Consider the following 22,096-nt stretch of genomic DNA (forward strand, 5'->3'; position numbering starts at 1 on the left):
ATCATGTGAGAATCTTGCTGCAAAATCATTGGAGCATTTTTTATCTGCCTGTGTGCTATTTGCTCAGTTAATTCAAACTCTTGCTTGGAGAGAAAGCACCTGCCTGTTTTTCAGACTCACCTCATCGTAATGACTCTTTGCAAAGAGCAGAGCACACAGCTCTCCGTAGAGGGCAGCTTTGTTGGCTTGCTGGCCGTGCTCAGCTAGTTTTTCCATATAAGATTGTGCTGATTTGAAGGTTTCTTCTCCCAAGTGATATTTACAATTGCCATTCCGGACGTGCAATAACCTAGGAAAGAGATCCAGGAAACTGTGTTATGACCCACAACTTCTCATTCAAGACTACAGAGAATCCTCAACCTACAACAGATTGTTTAGCGACCATTCAAAGTTACAACGGCACTGAAAAATGTGACTTACACCACTTTTCACACTTTACAACCTTTACAGCATCCCTATGGTCATGTGATCAAAATTCAAATGCTTGGCAACTGACTTGTACTTATGATAGTTGCAGTGTCTGGGTCATGCAATCACCTTTTGCAACCTCCTGACAAGCAGTCAATAGGAAATCCAGAGTCAAGGTGGTGCAGTGGTTAGAGTGCTGTACTGCAGCTACTTCAGCTGACTGCTACTTCAGCAGATCAGCGGATCAAATCTCACCGGCTCAAGGTTGACTCAGCCTTCCATCCTTCCGAGGTGGGTAAAATGAGGACCCAGACTGTTGGGGGTAATATGCTGTTTAATATACTGTCTTTGGTGCAAGCCGCCCAGAGTCCTTGGAGAGTGGGCGGCATAGAAATATGATTAATAAAAAAATAATAATAATAGATTCACTTAACAACCAGGTTATTAAGTTCACAAATGCAATGATTCACTTAACAACTGTGGCAAGAAAAGTCCTAAAATAGAGCAAAACTCACTTAACTAATTTCTCACTTAGCAACATAAATCTTGGGCTTAATTGTGGTTGTAAGTTGAGGACTGCCTGTACAGAGAATCCTCGACTTACAACAATTGAGCCCATCATTTCTCTTGCTAAGTGAGACAGTTGTGTTTTCCCCATTTTACGACCATTCTTGCCACAGTCAAGTAAATGACTCTAGTTGTTACTAACAGTTATTAAGTGAATCTGGCTGCCCCGTTGATTCTGCTTGCCAGAAGGCTGCAAAAAGTGATCACATGACCCCAGGACACTGCAACTGTCATAAATATGAACCGATCGTCAAATATCTGAACTTAGATTATGTGACTGTGGAGATGCCACATGGCCGTTAAGTGTGAAAAGCAGCCATAAGTCACTCTTTTCAGTGTTGTTGTTAACTTCAAATGACCAGTAAGCAAATAGTTGTAAATTGAGAGGACTACCTGTATAGAAATGGCACGATTATTAAGGAATCAGAAAGATTTCTCACCCTTTGTCTTAAAATAGTAAGCAATAAAAATATGTCAGTTTATCCACAAGCAGCAAGAACCAGAAAACCTTCATCCCCTATAGCTCAGTTCTAATAAACCATGGCTTACCAGACTAATGACATTTATTGCCTCTCTACATTTTTGTATGCAGCAATGCAAAACACATGGAATGGGCCAAACTAGAGAAGTTCATTCCATCTGAAGTGGAAAATCTATGGCTTAATAGTTAACCAGGAATCAAGACACTGTATTAATTCTCGTTTATAATCAGAAAGTCTAATACACTTTCCGGGTTCTGATGAAATTACACCACCACTAAGGAATGTAAGATATTGTGATCAGAGATTATGAAAAGAACTTTCATCGTCCACGTAACAAGTGACTTTCCTGCTTTTATATCTTTTTATTCTCCAGATATGAGAGTTCTCATGATTTTGTTTTATTGTACTGAAGTATTTATGTCCAAACCAGGCCAACATACTTCTAAATAAGAACTGGTATTTTAGTATTATAAAGACATGCCTTGGAGAAACTTTCTGGAGGAGTACAGCTTGTTTTTTTAATTGTTCCGCTATAAGCCCCCTTCAAGAATTGTTTGAAATTGGGTGGCCTCTGAATTGTATTAAACAAAACACATATATCCATTCTTTTTTTTTTTTCATGAAGGGAAAATAATGTGCTTTAGACAAATCACCTTAATACGGAGAGCACTTATAAAAGTAATTATTGGTGTCTCAAGCAACTTGAAAGAAACAAGAGAGTGACTTTACAAACCACCCCATGGTCGTATTCCCATGTCTTTCGTGAAACTATATAGTGAGTTCTCAACTTACATTGGGTCACTTAGCAATCATTCAAAGTTTGGATGGACCCCCCCCCAAAAAAACTCCCCCATGGTCATGTAAACTCATTTTGGGCACTCAATAATGAGCCTACATTTATAGCCATTCGTGGTGCTTCACAGCCACATGACTGCAATTTATAATGTTTTTGTTGGAAATTAGAGTTTACTTCTGGTTCCTGGGAAAAACTGGCCCATAGCTAATAATTTAATTTAATTTAATTTAATTTAATTTCGAATTTATATACCGCCCTTCTCCCTGAGGACTCAGGGCGGTGTACAGCCAAGATAAAAAACATAGAATACAAATATTAAAACATTTAAAAATATATATAAAATTTGGCCCAAAAAATTAAAATCGCAGACTAATTAAAAGGATTTAAAAATTTTAAAAATTTCTTCTTAAGCCAACCCGGCTTGCTGAAAAAGATAGGTTTTCAGGGAACGACGGAAGGCATTGAGGTCCTGGATTCTTCTTATCTCCGTGGGCAACTGATTCCAGAGGGTGGGAGCCCCCACAGAGAAAGCCCTCCCCCTGGGGGCCACCAGCCTACATTGTTTGGCTGATGGCACCCTGAGGAGGCCCTCTCTGTGGGAGCGCACGGGTCGATGGGAGGTCATCGGTAGCAGCAGGCGGTCTCGGAGATAGCTAGGCCCTATGCCATGGAGCGCTTTAAAGGTGATAACCAACACCTTGAAGCGCACCCGGAAGACCACCGGGAGCCAGTGCAGCTCGCGCAGGAGTGGTGTTACATGGGAGCGCCATGTTGCTCCCATCACTACCCGCGCTGCTGCATTCTGGACCAGCTGGAGCCTCCGGGTGCTCTTCAAGGGGAGCCCCATGTAGAGAGCGTTACAGTAGTCAAGGCGAGAGGTGACGAGGGCGTGAGTGACTGTGCACAGGGAATCCCGATCAAGAAAGGGCCGCAACTGGCGAATCAGGCGAACCTGATAAAAGGTCCCCCTGGTAACAGCCGTCAGATGTTCCTCCAAAGACAGCTGCCTATCCAGGAGGACTCCCAGATTGCGAGCCCTTTCAGTGGGGGCCAACGACTCGCCCCCAATAGTCAGTGATGGAGTCAACTGACTATATCGGGATGCCGGGAGCCACAGCCACTCAGTCTTGGAAGGGTTGAGCCTGAGCCTGTTCCTCCCCATCCAGATCCGCACAGCCTCCAGGCACTGGGACATCACTTCAAGGGCATCGTTGGGGTGGCCTGGGGTGGAGATGTACAGCTGGGTGTCATCAGCGTACTGGTGGTATCTCACCCCAAAGCCACGGATGATCTCGCCCAGTGGCTTCACATAAATGTTGAACAGAAGGGGCGAGAGGACCGATCCCTGCGGCACTCCACAAATGAGAGGCCTCGAGGTCGACCTCTGCCCCCCTGCCAACACAAACTGCGACCGGTCGGAGAGAAAGGAGGAGAACCACCGTAACACGGTGCCTCCCACCCCCAACTCTTCCAGCCGGTGCAGCATGATACCATGGTCGATGGTATCAAAAGCCGCTGAGAGATCTAATAGGACCAGAACAGAGGAATAACCCCTGTCCCGAGCCCTCCAGAGATCATCGACCAACGCGACCAATGCCGTTTCCGTGCTGTGCCCAGACCTGAAACCTGACTGGAACGGATCCAGATAGGATGTTTCCTCCAGGAATTGTGGAAACTGTTGCGCGACCACACTCTCAACAACCTTCGCAATGAAGCGAAGGTTGGAGACAGGACGATAGTTAGCCAATATTGCTGGATCCAGGGACGGCTTCTTGAGGAGAGGCCTCACCACCGCCTCTTTCAGGGCAGCGGGGAAGTGACCCTCACTCAAGGAAGCATTAATAACGCCCTGGAGCCAGCCTCGTGTAACCTCCCGGGAAGCCAGTACCAACCAGGAGGGACACGGGTCCAGTAAACATGTGGCCGCACTAAGTCTCCCCAAAATCCTGTCCACATCATCGGGAGTCACAGCATCAAACTCCTCCCAGATAACATTCTCAAGACTGTTCCTCGTCACCCTGCCCTGATCTACCCAGTCAGAGTCCAAATCCCCCCGGATCTGAGCGATTTTGTCATACAGGTATTGTCCGAAATCCTCCGCCCTGCCTTCTAAGGGATCCTCCCGCACTCCCAGATGGAGCAGGGCGCGGGTCACCCTAAACAGGGCGGCCGGACGATTCCCTGATGACGCAATAGAGGCGGAAAAGTAGTTAGACTTTGCCGTCTTTATCGCCACTAGGTAGGCCTTAATATGCGACCTTACCAGTGTTCGATCAGATTCAGCGAGACTGGCCCTCCAACCGCTCTCCAGGCGTCTTTTCCGGCGCTTCATTTCCCTCAGCTCCTCAGTAAACCAAGGAGCCACCCGGGATCGGCATCGGGTCAGAGGCCGCAAAGGCACAACTCGGTCCAAGGCCCCACCAGCCGCCCGATCCCAGGCGGCTACCAGGTCCTCGGCCGAGTCATGTGCTAGATCCTCAGGAAATGGCCCAAGCTCCGTCTGGAACCTATCAGGATCCATCAGGCGCCTGGGGCGGATCCATCTAATTGGGTCCGCCTCCCTGCGGCGAGGGGTCGCGGTTCGAAGATCTAGGCGAAGGAGTGAGTGGTCAGTCCATGACAAGGGTTCCATGTCTATATCCCCTATAACAAGACCACTCAACCACTGGCCAGAGACAAAAATCAGATCCAGAGTGTGACCTCCCCTGTGAGTAGGGCCATGAACTAACTGGGTCAGGTCCATGGCCGTCATGGAAGCCATGAACTCCCGAGCCACCTCAGACGTTTCACCGACAGATGGCAAGTTGAAATCACCCATGACTAAAAGCCTGGGTGTATCTACTGCCACCGTGGCTATCACGTCGAGTAGCTCAGGAAGGGCTGTTGCCACGCGGCAGGGAGCCAGGTACGTAAGCAACAAGCCCATCTGAACCCCACGGCCCCACCTCACAAGGAGGGACTCACATCCGGCTATCTGAGGCACAGTGGTCTCCCTCGGATCCAGATCCTCGTTAATAATAACCGCCACCCCCCCCGCCCCTCCCCTGGGCCCTCGGCTGATGGAATGCTCTGAAGCCTGGTGGGCACATTTCAACCAGAGGGACGCCACCCTCCGGGCCCAACCAGGTCTCCGTAATACCCGCCAGGTCCGCTCCTCCCTCTTGTATAAGATCGTGAATGAGGGGGGCCTTATTAACCACGGACCTGGCATTGCATAACATCAGCCGAAGGCCCAGATCCTGAGTATCTAAGCCACCTAGTCTCCAAGAGGAGCCATGGGGACCGGGGCAAGCAATTGCTCTCAAACAGCGAGTGCGAGCCCCCAACACATGATATGGTCCCCTGCTCCCGCCATATCTGCCCCTCCCATCTACCGTGCTGATGGTACAAACCTCATAGGTATCGTCCCCCATCCCTTTCCCAGTCCCTCGACCAACACCTCCCAAATCGTTACCCTGTGCCGGGCTCGGCTCTGACCCTGGTGGATTTCCCCCCCCATCCCCCAGAGTCTTCTTCCCAATTTCTCTAGAAAGATCATTACAAACCCCCCTCCCAGAACCCCTTAAAATCTTAAAAAATTTCCCTAAAAAACCCCACAAATTCTTCCTTGCTCCATGCCATCTCTCTGGACTCCAAAGTCCGTCATCGAGATAGGCCCTCGATAATGTGGAGGGCCAAACCTGCGAGTGGGGAGAATCTCGCAGGGCGAGGAGTTCCGACACCGAATACATTTGTTACTGGGAGTAGTTATGGCTTATAACCAGGGGATCAACCATGATGATTTAAGAGTCCAACGGAAAAGTATATAAGTCTTAGGTAGTATACATTGGAAAACGCCACTGCCTTCATGGCAGTGGGAGGAGTCCAAGAATAGTCCAGAAACGATGGAAATAATAGCCGAGGCTGACTCCCTCAATACTCATACCTAAGGTAAACTTCTCCTTTCAGTTAGGGAGGACAGATAGAGCAATGCCAATCCATAGGTCCAGAAGTATAAGTCGGTTTACAGAGTTAGTGCAGTGGGCATATCAGGAGATGATCCAATGGAGAGTAGATGGAAAATGATGGTGGTATCCAGCTGAGACTGAAAATGGCCTGGATAGCGTGGGACCATCATACGGGCTAAACCCGGCAGAAAAGGGGGGGGGGGAGCAATACAAAGCGTTTAGGGGGGGGAACACCCCCATAGTCCTCTTCCGGTCCTCCACATCGCCCCCTAGGTCTTTCCCGGTCACAACGCTCACCCAGTTCAGCCTCCATCAGTTCACTGTGGGGCCTCTGGGCGTCAGTGAGCTGGTCACAAACGGCCACACACCTCACAGCCGCCCAGGTCAGTCCAAGATGGTCACGCCGGAATTAGTTCCTGCCATCTCCCTCGCAGCCTTCAGGCTGCCGCCGCCGCCTCCACCGCCAGCCAGCAGCCGCCATCACAGCCTCCTCCCTGGCTGACGCCACAACAGCTGCCAGCCTCTCCGCCATCCTCCTCGTCTTCCCCAAGCCCCGCCAACACCTCCTGGGCACCCAGGACTCCGACGAGGCTCCGACGAGGGGTCCGCCGGGAGCGCTGCGCTGCCGCCGTCTCCCCGCTGCTCAGGCGACCGCCAGCTGATCGCAAAGGCCGCCGCCACAGCCATCCGGGCCGACAACGCCCCCAAACGCCTCCTCTGCAACACCCGACTCCCTCTGGCCAGGAAGCACTCCGGAGAGCTAAAAAGCTCCCAAAAGGTTGGCAATAATGAGTTCACTTAACGACTGTTACATTTGATTAATGATCGCCATGAAAAAGATTCTAAAATTGAGTCTGGCCGTATGGTGTCCTGTTTTACAACCATTCCAATTTATTATCGTAATTGCCCTGCACAATCCCGGTCATAAGTCAGAAACTACCTGTACGGACAGTCCTCAACTTATGACTACAATTGAGCCCAACATTTATGTTGCTAAGTGAGTAGTTTGTTCAGTGCATTTTGCTCCATTTACAACTTTTCTTACCATACTTAAGTGAATCATTGCTGTTCTTAAGTTAGTAACACGGTTGTTAAGTGAATCCAGCTTTCCCATTGGCTTTGCTTGTCAGAAGGTTGCAAAATGGGATCACGTGACCCCAAGACACTGCAACTGTCATAAATAGGAGTCACTTGCCAAACATTCAAGTGTAAATCAAATGACCATGGGGATGCTGCAACAGTCATAAGTATGAAAAATAGTCATAAGTCACATTTTTTATAGTCAAGGCTATGGTTTTCCCAGTTGCAATGTGTGGCTGTGAAAGTTAGACCATAAGGAAGGCTGAGCGTCAAAGAATGGGGGCCTTTGAACTCTGGTGCTGGAGGAGACTCCTGCGAATCCCTTGGACTGCAAGGCGATCCAACCGGTCAGTCCTAGAGGAGATCAACCCTGACCGCTCTTTAGAAGGCCAGATCCTGAAGAGGAAACTCAAATCCTTTGGCCACCTAATGAGAAGGAAGGACTCCCTGGAGAAGAGCCTCATGCTGGGAAAGATTGAGGGCAAAAGAAGAACGGGACGGCAGAGAACGAGGTGGCTGGATGGAGTCACTGAAGCAGTCGGCGTGAGCTTAAATGGACTCCAGAGGATGGTAGAGGACAGGAAGGCCTGGAGGAACGTTGTCCATGGGGTCACGATGGGTCAGACACGACTTCACAACTAACAACAACAAAAACTTTGAACGGTCAGTTGTTAAGTTGAGGACTGGCAGTAATGTCTTTCCCTCCAGGCTTCTCTGAGCATTCTTCAGTTTAAAATAAGCCTTCTTCACAGGCACAAAATCGTAGAGGCGCAGATAATTCTGGACATTTTCTGTATTTTGAATTTTCCCCATTTGTATCTTTAATAGCGATTTGAACAGCCCTCGCCCTATTGTATTTCAAAGGATCCCGAAGACATGGTTCTTCACCAAGGCTTTTGGCAAAGATGACTGACTCCCCCTTTTTTTCTTCCTTTTCCTTCTTCCCTTCCAGGTTTGTATTCCCTGCCGTTTCTGTTCTTTGATTGTGTATGTGTATGTGTATGTGTATGTGTGTGTGTGTGTGTGTGTGTGTGTTTTAATACAGGTATTCCTCGATTTACGCCCCCAATTGAGTCCAAAATGTATGTTTTTAAATGAAACATTCGTTAAGTCAGTTTTGCCCCATTTTATGACCTTTCCTGCCACCGTTCTTAAGTGAATCACTGAAGTTGATAAAACGGTTAAGTGAATCTGGCTTCCCCTGGACTTTGCTTGTCAGAAGGTCCCAAAAGGGGATCACGTGACCCTGGGACACTACAACAATCATATGTATATACCAGTTGCCAAGTATCTGAGTTTTGATCACATGATCATGGGGATGTTACAAAGGCCGTAAGTGTGAAAAACGGTCATAAGTCACTTTTTTCAGTGTCATTGTAACGGTCACTAAATGAACTGTTGTAAGACGAGGACTACCTGTATTGTTCCTTGTGTTTAAATGTTTTTTTAACAATCTGCAAACAGCCCAGAGTAACTGAGAGTAGGATGGCATATAAATGACATACACATGAAAACCCAAAGGCAGGGGAGTCAGTTTGTCAATTCATCCTTAATAAGTAATTGTTATTAACATACTAAATGGTACTTATTTATGAAGGAAGAGCAGTGTTGGTTCTCTCCTTTAAGTTACTCATAAAAATATAAAGAACAGGATCTTCCTTCCTTTAATGCGTCTGTTGTGCAAACAGTGAAACATAAAAGTAGCAGCACTGACTAAAATACAAGCAGTCCTCAACTTATGACCACAACTGAGCCAAAAAATTCCTGTTCATAAGCAAGACATTTGTTAAATGAGTTGTCCCATTTTATAACTTTTCTTGCCACAATGGTTAAGTCAATCACTGCAGTTAAGTTAGTAACACAGTTAAGTGAATCTGGCCTCCCCAATGACTTTTCTTATCAGGTCACAAAAGCTAATCCCAAGACCCTGGGACACTGCGACCCGTCATAAATATGAGTCTGCTGCAAGCATCTGAATTTTGATAATGTGACAGTGGGGATGCTGCAACAGTCTAAAGAGTGAAAAATGGTCATAAGTCCATTTTCAGTGCCAGTGTAACTCTAAATGGTCACTAAATAAACTAATGTTAAATCGAGATCAGCAAACAGAATAACAGAGTTTGAAGGATCTTGGAGGTCTTCTCGTCCAACCCCCTGCTCAGGCAGGAGACCGTATACCATTTCAATCAAATGGTTTTTCCAATCTTCTTAAAAACTTCCAGTGTTGGAGCATCCACAACTTCTGGAGGCAAGTTGTTCCACTGATTCTAAATGTCAGGAAATTTAACCTTAGTTCGAGGTTGCTTCTCTCCTTGATTAGTTTCCATTCATTGCTTCTTGTCCTGCCCTCAGGTGCTCTGGAGAATAGCTTGACTCCTTCTTCTTTGTGGCAGCCCCTCAAATATCGGAACACTGCTATCATGTCACCCCTAAACCCTTGTCATTAAACTAGATGTATCCAATTCCAGCAACAGTTCTTTCTATGTTTTAGCCTCCAATCCCATCATCTATGTTGCTCTTCTCTACACTTTCTAGACTCTCAACATCTTTTTTAAATTGTGGCGACCAAAACTGGATGCAGTATTTCAAGTGTGGTCTTACCAAGGCCTTATAAAGTGGTACCACATACAACCAATTTGTAAAGTTAGATGTGCTTATTCTCTTCAGACAGCCCAGCAGGCTTTCTCTACAATGGAGGTGTCTCTACAGGGCAAAATAAAAAAAATCAAAACTACAGCAATGACCTTTGCCTTAGCATACTGCATATTACTAATATTTCCTCCTCCAATTTTAAAATCATGCTTATCGTCTTTCAAATCAGCCCCCCTTAATGCATAATCAGCATGCAGACTAAATAAATAAAGACAATATGCAGCCTTGTCTCACTCCTTTGCCAATCTGGGTTTCATCATGTTGTGTCTGTACTGCAGCTTCCTGATCTGCATATATGGTAGGTTTCTCATAAAATGTTCTGTGATTGCCATTTTCCTAGCCACACACCACAGCTTGACACAATTGACACAACCCACAATGCATTTCTCTATTTTTTGAAGCAAATACTGCCTTCTTTTTGGTATTTTTTTCTGACATATTCCCCAACTACTTACTCTCTTGTAATCCCCTCTTCTCCAATCTCTCTGCTCTGCAAGTGTTGGGAATGGGTCAGATGCAGGAGACTTTTTAAAGAAATCACTTTTTTTTCTTCTTCCTCCATCTCAGCGTTTGGAGGAGAGAAAAAACAATCATATATTGTAACATCTGGATAATTCCTTCATAGAAGTGAATTGTTTGCAATTACATTCATTGGAGAGGAAGGGATTACAAGAGTAAGTAGGCACACAATGTGGAATAGACATAGAAAGCAATGTGCCTGCACCAGCAGCTGCGAGTATATTACACAAGCAGCTTGGTGTATTCCTCAACTGCTTACTCTCTTGTAACCCCTTCTTGTGTGGAACGGATCAGACAAAGGAGAGACTGTTTACAGAAATCTTTTTTTTTTTCCCTTCCTCCATCCTGTTACTCCTGTTTGGGGAGGACAGAAAAAGCAACCATGTGTTGTAACATTTGGATAATCCCTTCGTACAAGCAGAAGTACATTTTGCTGCTTGAATTTTTTTCAGCCTTCAAGACAGAGCAGTACTTACCTGACGCAACATTCGACGGCACGAAACCAGTGGAGCATCTCATCATGAAGGGAACATAACTGAAGGCAGGAAAGGAAGACCTTTTCAGCATCACTGTACCAGCCAGCATCAGATAGGAACCCCCCTGGAAAGATCAAGATATCACTACCTATTTCCAAAACACAACTGATCTTATTTTAAAAGACACTGAAGTCCAATCTTGACACTAATGCTAATAAGATAAGTGTTGGGTTACATTTATCCTGTTTGTAACTACAGGAGGTCTAAATAAGAAATTCAAGCTGTCTGCTAATATTTAAGCATGCTGATTGAGAAAAGAGTCAGTTACTGGGGTGATTTTTCAATGGTCATAAAGAACACATATAAACAATGATGGTAGATTTTGCTTTGTTTTAAGCCCCACTAACAAAAAATGGTGAGGCACACAAAACTGCATATTTGCTACTTCCAGATGATGTTCAAGGACAGCCCCATGTAGAGTACATTGCAGTAATCGAAAACAGGAGCCGACTTAAGGCATGGGTGACCATGAGCAAGGCCTAACGTGATAACGGATGTAACGGCTTTTAACATTTAAGAAGAATGAGCTATAAATTAGGGAGTGTCCTATTACATTTTAAACATATCTTTCCTCCATACTTTTTCAGAGTGAAGACTACAATTCTCTTTTCTTCTTAATGATTCAACAGGACAAATTGATTTGAGAAATGCCTTGTCATTACAATGTGTGCGTTGCATGGATTCTCCCAGAAAAAAAGTTGGTTTCAGCCCAAAATTGGCTTGTTTGGAATTTAGCAACAGCTTCGAGTTGGTCTCTCACGCAAATTGGTCATGCTTTCTAGAGGCTAAACTGCCCATTCTTGTTTTTCAACCAGAGACAAATAGACAGAGAGACCTTCCCTCTATCTTCTATGTACATCCCTACTACTGAAGCCACAGAAGGAGTGAAAAAGGGATGGAAACATTGGATAAATGATTGCAACAATGATTTTGAACACAGGTAGTCCTCGACTTACAACCATTCGCTTAGTGACCTTTTGAAGTTACAACAGCACTGAAAAAAGCGACTTATGGCCGTTTTTCACACTTGTGGCTGTCGCAGCATCTCCATGGTCACGGGATCAAAATTCAGACACTTGGCAACTGGATCATATTTATGATGGTTGATGTGTGCTGTAGTCACATGATCACCTTTTGTGAACTTCTGACAAGCAATGGGGAAACCAGATTCATTTAATAACTATGTTACTAACGTAGTGGCTATTATTCACGTAACAACTGTGGTAAGAAAGTTCGTAAAATGGGGCAAAACTCAATAACTCTCTTGCTTAACAACAGAAATGGGTTCAACTGTGGTCATAAGTCGAGGACTGCCTGTATACCACATATTTTTTTGTTTCAAAAACGAAAAGTGAAAGCCTTGCTCCTATAGAAAATAGTTACTCCTTGAATGATGTATGATCAGCGGGACAGCTGAATCAGGTATGACGCAGCAAGTCTACACTTGAGTACGAATTTGAACTGGAATCAGTCTAACCTCTGCCTAACTTTCTGCCTTCTCCCTACAACATCTCCAACTATCCATCTACCTAATGAGACAAACTAAACTCTCCATGTTCAGTTTGCTGGAGATGGTTTGTTTTTAAGATAACAAAGTGCTAAATTTTCACATAACCCTTAAAGCAGTGGCAATAGCACTTATATACCGCTTCATAGTGATTTACAGCCTTCTCAAAGGTGTTTACAGAGTCAGCATACTGCCCCCAACAATTTGTGTCCTCATTTTACCAACCTCAGAAGGATGGAAGGCTGAGTTAACCTGGAGCCAATCAGGATCGAACACTTAGCAGTGGGCAGAGTTAGCCTGCAATACTGCATTCCAACCACTGCGTCACCATGGCTCTTTTAAAGGTACCTGTAACGAAGTGACATGGCTAATGTTTTATCTGCAGAGAGTTACCTAAGACGAACCCAATCTGGATCGCTTTTTCTTTTACAGCAGCATCTGATTCTGCGATGTAGGAACACCTCCGGCTGAATGAGTAGGCCAAGACTGAAGCAACTTTTACTCCATGATCCATCAACGCCTGAAAGCAGTGATGAAGGAGATGCCTAGAAGAGAAAAAGAAGTACCAGTGGAGATAAGAGCCTGTTCCTGCCTTCTATCAATGCTAGAAGGTGGCAGTCTTTTTTATGTCTTATTAAAAATGCAGGTAGTCCTTGACTTGCAACTGGTCATTAAGCGATCTTTCAAAGTTAGGATGGATCTCCCCCCAAAGGTACGTACAACTCAGCTCCAAAGTTCTGACAACCAGAGGTCACATGATCAAATTTCAGATGCTCGACAACTGCCCTGTATTTATGGCTGTTTGCAGCATCCCGCAGTCACGTGACCACAATTTACAATTTTACTGGCATTAACTTTTTTGGCAAAACTGCACCATAACCAGTAATGGGTTAAATATAGGCAGTCCTCAAATTATGGCCACAATTGAGCCCAAAATTTCTGTTGTTCAGTGAGACATGTGTTAAGTGAGTTTTGCCCCATTTTACGATCTTTCTTGCCACAGTTGTTAAGTGAATCACTGCAGTTGATAAATTAGGAACCCTGCTGTTAAGTGAATCTGGCTTCCCCACTGACGTTGCTTGTTAGAAGGCAGCAAAAGCTTATCACATGACTCTAGGAAACAGCAAAGGTCATAACTATGAACCACTTGCCAAGCATCCGAATTTTGATCACGTGACAGTCGCAATTATGAAACAGTCGTAAGGCACATTTTTCAGTACCATTGTAACTTTGCAAGTTGAGGACTACCTGTAATTGTTGCAAAAAAGGTTGTCAAATTTAATCCAGTCATGTGGTCACCTGCTGTACAACCTTCACGATGTATGACCCTAATGGGCAGGCTCCATTATGGTCATAAGTCAAGGAGTACTTGTACTCTGCCTGCCATATGTAATTTCTAGCCAGCTATGGCCTCTTGCATATTTTGGAGGTCAACTGGAACTTTTAAAACATAGCAGATTCAGAAAGATGATTGTCAAGAGAGACATATTCTTGAAAAACATGCTTAGGACGACACTGCATCTTCGTATTTAGTCAACAGATACTGAGATCAGCAGAAGGGCCTTATGGAAGCCTCTGCATTGAACAGTCCAACAATTTGTTTTAATCCCTTTCAAACAGATTCCCACCCACTCCTCGCACTGGTATTAGTTTTTCCTCTCTGCAGCTGGAGAGGAAGTCAGAACAGCAGGTGAAATTTTAATACACCCACCCAACTCATTCCAGCAGCCCCCGCATTTTATATTACGGAAGAAACGTGTGCCACGTCCTCAGCAATGGGGGAAACGCAAACACAATACACAAAAACTGGAACTGCAATCCAAATCTGCTAAACAGGAAGGACTCCCATCACTCAGCATTACAGCCAGACATGGTATATATACCCAGTGGAAAATGTTAACCCAAGAAGCTTAATTGAATTATTTTAAGAGAATTTTAAATATATGGTCTCTAGTTGTTGTTTTCATGTTTTATATGGTATTTTTGTTGAAGCCCTCTAGAGTTGCCTCGGAGAGATGGGAGGCATAGGAGTCAAACAAAGCAAGCAAGCAAACAAAGCAAGCAAGCAAGCACATGCATGCAGCTTCCCCAGCATGAGTAGTCCCTATGATTGCATTCTGGAATTTTGAGGAGGAAAACCTTAGCATCAGGCGCAAAAAACAAGGAGTCAGGATAGAGTTCCAAAGCACTGCAAGTTCATTCCATGCAACCTATTTGCAAGAATCTGACCTATTATGGTCAATGCTTATTATAGTCAATGCAAATTGCCGCCAGGTAAGAGCCAGTGGACTTCAAGGGGAAAGGGCTGGACTTAGATCTTTTTTGAAGGTGTAGGGACTCCAGACTCCATTTGACCCTGCCCTCGGATTCATTCTGTTCATCTTCTACACTAACGGAACACACCCAAGAAGCATTTGAACTGTGCTGAGGAAGTTTTTACTGGCAAAAGCTGTTTGATATATAATACAGGGAGAGCAACGTTTATAAAATGTACCTTTTATCTAAAGCTCGAAGCACCTTTGCGAAAACTTCTAGTTCGCAGAATTCGCTACCCAGCTGGCATAGTCGGCCTTGTTGGTAAAGCTGCATAAAAGAAAAAAAAAAAAAGAGAGAGATGGTTTTTATTAATATAACAACAGGTGCTAATTTCATACACAGGTTGGGTAGAGTGTTTGCTCAATTCAAGACTCCTCTGAAGAACTGGATCCTGAGCAGCTTTTCAAGCCAAAGACATCAACTTCCTGAATTTAGCAAATATGAATTGAGTGTGCCACCCATTCCTTCCAGGGTGATTATTTTTTTTACACATATGACCCTTGTAGAATCTCCAAGGTCACGTGATCAAAATCTGGATCCTTGTCAACTGGCATGTATTTATGATGGTTACAGTGTCCCAGGGTCATTTGATAACCTTTTGCGACCTTCTGAAAAGCAAGGTCAATGGGGAAGCCAGATTCACTTAACAACTGCAGTAATTCACTTAACAATTGTGGCAAGAAAAATTGTGAAACTGCCTCGCTTAGCAATGGAATTTTTACACTCAATTGTAGTCGTAAGTTGAGAGCTACCTACATATAAAGGCAGTTTATTTCTGAATACCAGATACTACAAGCAAACAAAATGATGTTATTTTATTTGTTTATTATATCTTAGTCCACTTTATTTTCCCTGCATTCCCCTCCCCTCTATTGAAATCTGCTCCAATTCAGATATCCTCCAGATTAGGTGGGTTAAAAGTTTAAAGCTGAAAATGTACCTATTTGGACTGTAAGCTAAATAGCCATTTTCATTTACTTGAAAATAAAACTCCGCTACAGAGGACAGTTTATTAACAGAATAACAAAGTTGGAAGGGATGTTGGAGGTCTTCTACTCCAACCCCATGCTCAAGCAGGAGACCCTATACCAGTGATGGTGAACCTTTTAGACACTGAGTGCCCAAACTCCACGGGCACGCATGCCCAAACTGAAAGGTATGTGTGTGGACATGTGCGAATTTGCACATGCTCAGACAGCATGCACAGCAGAGACCTGAAGACCAGCTGGCCAGCGGGAGGCGGGGCATCCCAACATCAGCAGCATGGCCAGAGGTAAGATCTTTTTGCTTACATGAGCTTCTGTTTCGTCATTTGCAGGGAAACAGAAGGTCACGAAAAAAACGCCAGAGAGATCTGACCTGGGGCGACGGCGCGCGTGCCAGCAGAGAGGGCTCTGTGTGCCACCTCTGGCACGCATGCCATAGGTTCGTCATCATGGCCCTACCATTCCAGACTAATGGTTGTCCAGTCTCTTCTTAAAAACTTCCAGTGCTGGAGCACCCACAACTTATGGAGGCAATTTATTCCATTGGTTAATTGTTCTCACTGTCAGGAAATTTCTCCTTAGTTCTAGGTTGCTTCTCTCCTTGATCTGTTTTTATCCATTTCCTCTTGTCCTGCCTTCAGGTGCTTTGGGGGATAGGTTGACCCATTCTTCTTTGTGGTAACCTCTCAATGCTTCTGAATTTATTTGCTTGGGGGGGTTTTTCAGTGTAAAAGTCGTTCTTTAAAAAAAAAAAAAACCCAAGGAAATGTTCTTTTGAATAGAACATTAGATCTAGTTCCCCCAAACTAGAACACATTGTTTGTTTTGCGGAAAGCATGCAGCGCTGTAAACATTCCGCTCCTCCCACCCCCCTTATTCAGTTGTGCAGATTGCTGGAAGAGCAATATATTATTTGCTAGGGCACGGAAAACAAAGCTGCCAAATCCTTTGAGTGTTTCAAAAACTAATTAAAGCACAATCCAAAATATATTTTTAATGGGGAAAAAAAAAGTGGTGGTCTCTCCTTTCCTGATGAGAAAAAAATATCCTGGGATGAAAGTAGTAGCTTTAAGGAGCTATTTTAAGAATTATCTTCCTGTCTCCTCTTTCTTCATGGTCCTATCCACTATCTGTTTGGGGCTGCTTTCCCTATATTTACTATCCTCCAAATGTATGGTCTTCAGGTCCTAGAATTTTCAGTAGCCACACTGTCTCAAAAATCCTATGAAACGAAAACCTCTATTTTTCCCTCAGATCCCAAAATATCCTAAAAACAGCATTGGAGGGTAAGGAGAGCAAGCAGAAATTTCAGTTTTGCCATTCTGGTGGCATCATTGCTGCCTACAAATATGAAATAAACAAATGAAAAAAGGCTGCCTGCCCAATTCATAGCTCAGTGTCATATGTTAATCATGCTACACTAACTTGTTCAACAAATCACAGATGTAGGTGTCAAACTCAAAGCGCTCTCATGCTGTTGCAACCATTTTCGCTTCTCAGCTTGCCAACAACCAGGGGAAGAGTCGGGTGAGAAAATATGCAGACTCCAGACTCAAGAAAATATGCAGACTCCTCTCCAGGAGGAGAGGCCTGAGACTCAAGGATGCATCTGCAGGTGTCCGCCAAACCTAGAGACATTTTCTCATAACAATACAATACCACTTAATTGAACAATGTGACCTGCACTAATTGGGGGGGAGGGGGAATTTACATATTGAATTATGTGATTTTGCATGGGAAGTAGGTAGAGCTGGTTTTGCCTTCAATGGTGCCGAAATGATGTTCCGATATTCAATAAAGTTTTACACTGAGACGTTGGTAGGTCTTGAGTGTGCTTGCTTTGGTTGGGATCATCAGTCGGGACACTGACATTAGGCATTAACTAGATCAATAAATATGTCATTAGTATTAATCATTTTAATACTAATAGTTTGATTAATCAGCTTTTAAAGTCACAGTATTCTGCTTTGCTATGTATAATGTACATTACAAATATTACACACCTCTGGCAATTTGATGACTTTCCCTGTATCTTAATTGCTCTTTAATATAGCCGGAAACATTAATTATTTAGCAATTATATAACGGAAGTATTTATCAAGTAACTTCATTTGTTTTTAAAACCCTTCCAGAACAGGCCACCTTTGTTTTAGATGGCACATTTAATTGGCCAGGTGCTAAATTTTATATGTAGGGCAATTCCCACCAAGACCGTGGGAACTAAAAAAACGATTATGAACTTGATTACACTTGAAATAAATAGCAAGTTCATGAATTAGGTATAACATAAAGAACTATTTAAAGCTGCATTTTTAATATCAAATTCCCCTGAACCAACAGAGCCTTCACATTCTGAATCTCTTAAAAAAGAAACTTAATGTAAATTCATACTTAGATTTCCTTTAAAAGATATTGTGATATATTGGCAATAATCATGAAATCATAAATTTGGGAGGGACTTTGGTGATCTTCTAGTCCTGTGATGATGAACCTATGGCATGTGTGCCACAGGTGGCACACAGAGCCTCTCTGCAGGCATGCAAGCCGTCGCCCCAGCTCAGCTCTGCCGCCACCAGCCAGCTGGTTTTTGGGTCTCTGCCTAGCATGTGTTGGGAGTGGGGCACATGTAGGAGATGCGTGTGCATTTGCGGGGTGCATGAGCAACAGGGCGCACATGTGTGGGGTGGGGTCATGTACGGGGGGGTGTACACAGGGGTCTTGTGCGCATGTGCAGGGCACATGCGGGGGTTTTCCGCATGCATTGCATTATGGGTGTGTGGGCGCGTGCGCTTTCGGCACTTGGTGCCAAAAAGGTTAGCCATCACTTTTCTAGTCCAAACTCCTGCTCAATGCAGGAGTCCTCACACTATCTCTGACAAATGTTGTCCTATCTTTTCTTGAAAAGCTCCACTGATTAATAGGAAATTCCTCCTTATTTCCATGATCCATGCTATCAAGGGTTATTATCCCTGAGCCAAAAAAGTACTACAAGACATCTGGTATTTTACAGGGAGTGTCTTTCTCAATATGACATTTGAGAGGGCCCATTCTTGAGTTGTCCCAGACATACTTTTCCTTATGGATTTAAGGAGGAATAGGAATTATGCAAAGAAAAATAGCAATAGCAACAGCACTTACAATTTATGCAGATAATCCTTGATTTGCAACAATTGATTTAGTGACTGTTCAAAGTTATGGCACTGTAAAAAATGACTTATGACCATTTTTCACACATGATCACAAGTCGTTTGCCACACACCTGAATTTTGATCATGTGACTATGATCAAAATTCAGGTGTGTGGCAAACAACTTGTAATTATGACGCCTGCAGTGTCCCGGGGCCATTTGATCACCTTTTATGACCTTCTGACAAGCAAAGTCAATGGGGAAGCCAAATTAACTTAACAATCATGTTACTAACTTAACAACTGCAGTGAACTTAACAACTGTGAAGGAAAGTCATAAAATGGGGCAAACCACATTTAATAAAATGTCTCGCTTAGCATGAGAAATTTTGGGCTCAACTGTGGTCACGGACTATCTATATAGCATTCTGTAGTGCTTTACAGCACTCTCTGGGCAGTTTACAATGTCAGCATATTGCCGCTTCCAACAATTTGGGTCCTCATTTTACTGACCTCAGAATGATGGAAGGCTGAGTCAACCTTTAATGTTTTTTTTTTCTCTCCAGTCATTTCTGCCCATCCTATCTGATCTGGCAGGATAGGCATGCTTCAGGTCTTTTCCATAGATGTCACCTTATGGAATCTGGGAGAGATGTTTTCTCTGTCGTAGTGCCTGCTTTGTGGAAGGGCTTTGCCACTGAAGTTTGGATAGAGTCAACTCTGTTGGCCTTTCAGAAGGCCTTAAAAACCTCTCTCTGAGTTTAGGGCCAAGATGTAAATAGAACCTGGTTTGTTGCTTGCCCTGAACCAATTTATCTGTTGTCTTTTATTGCCTGTTCTATTGTTTTCAGCGATGTGTCTGCTTTTATGCTTTGTTAGCTGTCCAAAGTTTTGACTAATAAATCCATATCTAAGCTATTTATTTCTTTAAAATAGCCAACATTTCATATTTTAGTCAAGAAATCTATGAGGGGTCACAGCAAATGTTTAAATTTGACAAGAGTTTTTTTTTTAACAAGGAATTAAAAAAAACCTAACAATCTGATTGCTGATTGCAATCTGATTTTCTATTAACCAAACTTTTCAAATTACATAGAAATCCAGTTTGATGACTACCAATTGATGCACTACTTCTTGGAAAACAAGCTATCATTTTGCTTAAATTCCATTTCAATTTATCATCACTCATGCAGTTAGCAAGTGCCTGTTGGCAGGCATCTAGGAAGGTTAATGACCTGACTTCAGAATGATGACACAAATTGTTTTGAGTGGCACCAACATCTTAATAATACACAGCACCAAGCCTTCTGGTGACCTCACTCAGTAATTTCATAAAGGTGTTACAAAGCACTGGTGACAAGAGGGAGTCCGGAGGTGTTTCTGTTGAAGATAATGCACTAATCCATTTCCAAATCTTTCACACAGTTCAGGGTATCATCACCAGTCCAAAGAGATCAGAAAGGAAAAAACAAAACAAAACAAACCCAGAGGTCTGTTATTGTGTCTGTTAAAAGCCAGTATGTTAGTGAAAGCCACCTATAGGCCAGTGGTGGGTTCCTCCCGGTTCGGTCGGGTTCAGCCGAGGTGGTAGCGGTGACGATATGATGTCACCGAACCGGTTCTTCCCCCCGCCCTCCCACCCCCCCCATGTTATTCTTACCTTTTATTTGGTCCCACCCCCAATCTATTGCTGCCTCCTGAGTCCCAGCTGATGACTAGAGGGAAAAAAACTGTTTAAACTCTTGCCGCGGGGCTTCAAAGGGCCGCCCTACAGCTGATCAGTGTTAAAAGCAAACAAATGAGTCGGGTCGTAAGTACGAGGACTGGTCGTAAGTGCAAGGACCTTCCAGAAATGACTGACCAGCTAGCCACGCCCACCTAGTCACATGACCTCCAAGCCATACCCACAAAATAAGCCACGCCCACAGAACCGGTAGTAAAAAAATTTAGAACCCACCCCTGCTACAGGCTAACCAGTGTTATCTTAATACTAGTTTATTCTAAACCAGGGGTGTCAAACTGGATTTCTTTGAGGGACGGATCAGCATTTTAGTTCTCCTCTATGGGCCAGACCGGGGGGGGGGGAGGAGGGAGGGAAGAGAGACTGGACAGATGCCTCCTGCAGCACCCTACCAGCCAAAATGGGGCATGGGGGGACACCACCACCCCGTGCCATATTTTGGCTGCCAGAGGCACCGAAGGCTGGTCCTTTGCTATTTCCAGGTTGGCCCCATGGGCCAGATTTAAGCACCCCGCAGGCCAGATCTGGCCTATGAGCCTTGAGTTTGACACCCATATTCTAATAGTCTATTCCATTTTGAAATGGGTCTTAATAATCTATTTTCTTCCAGAATAGTTGAAGCTAATTAGCCACCACCCTCCGTGTAACAGTTCCTGTTGCAACTGACTCAAAGCCCATCACGAGATTTATCCGAGATAGATTTGGTTGGTACCCACCCTGACATTACTTTGAAAGGCTGGAAAAATTGGACTTTTCTGCAGGGACTTTGAGAATTAATTGTTGAAATGGTGATGGGTACATATATTTGTTAATTACATTGTGTTTCCTGTAATTTGTTTTTTCCTGCCTGCTGTATGTTCTGAAAATGGAATAACCATACATGCCTCTAAATCTATATAAAGTAAATCCTCCAGATAGTATGCTTTTATTTATTTGTGCTTAATTGTTAAATTTATGTGCCTCCCACCTCATCAGAGAAGACTTTGGATGGCTTACAAACATTAAACTAGTACATTAAAATAATACACATTAAATAAAAACAATTAATTTTCACTTTTCATTTCACAAAGACCAAAGTTTTCCTCTTTAACTATCACTCTTTAAATACCCCCACTGAAGAATGCAAAAAGCGTAATTTGGAGAAAGAACTAAACATGCAGTAAAGGACACAAAGTGCCTGTGGCTGCATTCAGACATCATAATATGGCTTGGTTTTGAGTCATAGATTTACCAATAATGGTAAATTATGGTCAATTATGATGAGTGCAGTATCTGAAATGCAGTATCTGTGCTCAAAGATTGAAGATAACAGAATAACAGAGTTGGAAGGGACCTTGTAAGTCATCTAGTCCAACCCCCCCCCCCCCCCCCCCCAAAAGCAGGAGACCCTACACCATTTCTGACAGATGGCAGCCCAGTCTCTTTGAAAGCTT

The 22,096-nt window shown here is 43.9% G+C and overlaps 1 protein-coding gene across 1 annotated transcript in view; it reads right to left on the reverse strand.

Moving 5' to 3' along the window:
* The window catches only part of APPBP2 (amyloid beta precursor protein binding protein 2), a 44,054-nt gene that overhangs the window by 12,744 nt on the left and 9,214 nt on the right, over positions 1-22,096 (reverse strand). The window contains exons 2-5 of the mRNA XM_070931994.1: positions 14,989-15,077; positions 12,888-13,039; positions 10,928-11,051; positions 121-289 (exon numbers count right to left, since the gene is read on the reverse strand). Coding sequence (XP_070788095.1) covers positions 121-289; positions 10,928-11,051; positions 12,888-13,039; positions 14,989-15,077 — 534 coding nt within the window. The remainder of the gene's footprint in view (positions 1-120; positions 290-10,927; positions 11,052-12,887; positions 13,040-14,988; positions 15,078-22,096) is intronic.

The sequence above is a fragment of the Pituophis catenifer genome, unplaced genomic scaffold, assembly GCF_029215685.1.
Source record: "Pituophis catenifer annectens isolate HBS135680 unplaced genomic scaffold, rPitCat1.0.hap2 SCAF_1, whole genome shotgun sequence".
In the NCBI taxonomy this organism is placed as follows: domain Eukaryota; kingdom Metazoa; phylum Chordata; class Lepidosauria; order Squamata; family Colubridae; genus Pituophis; species Pituophis catenifer.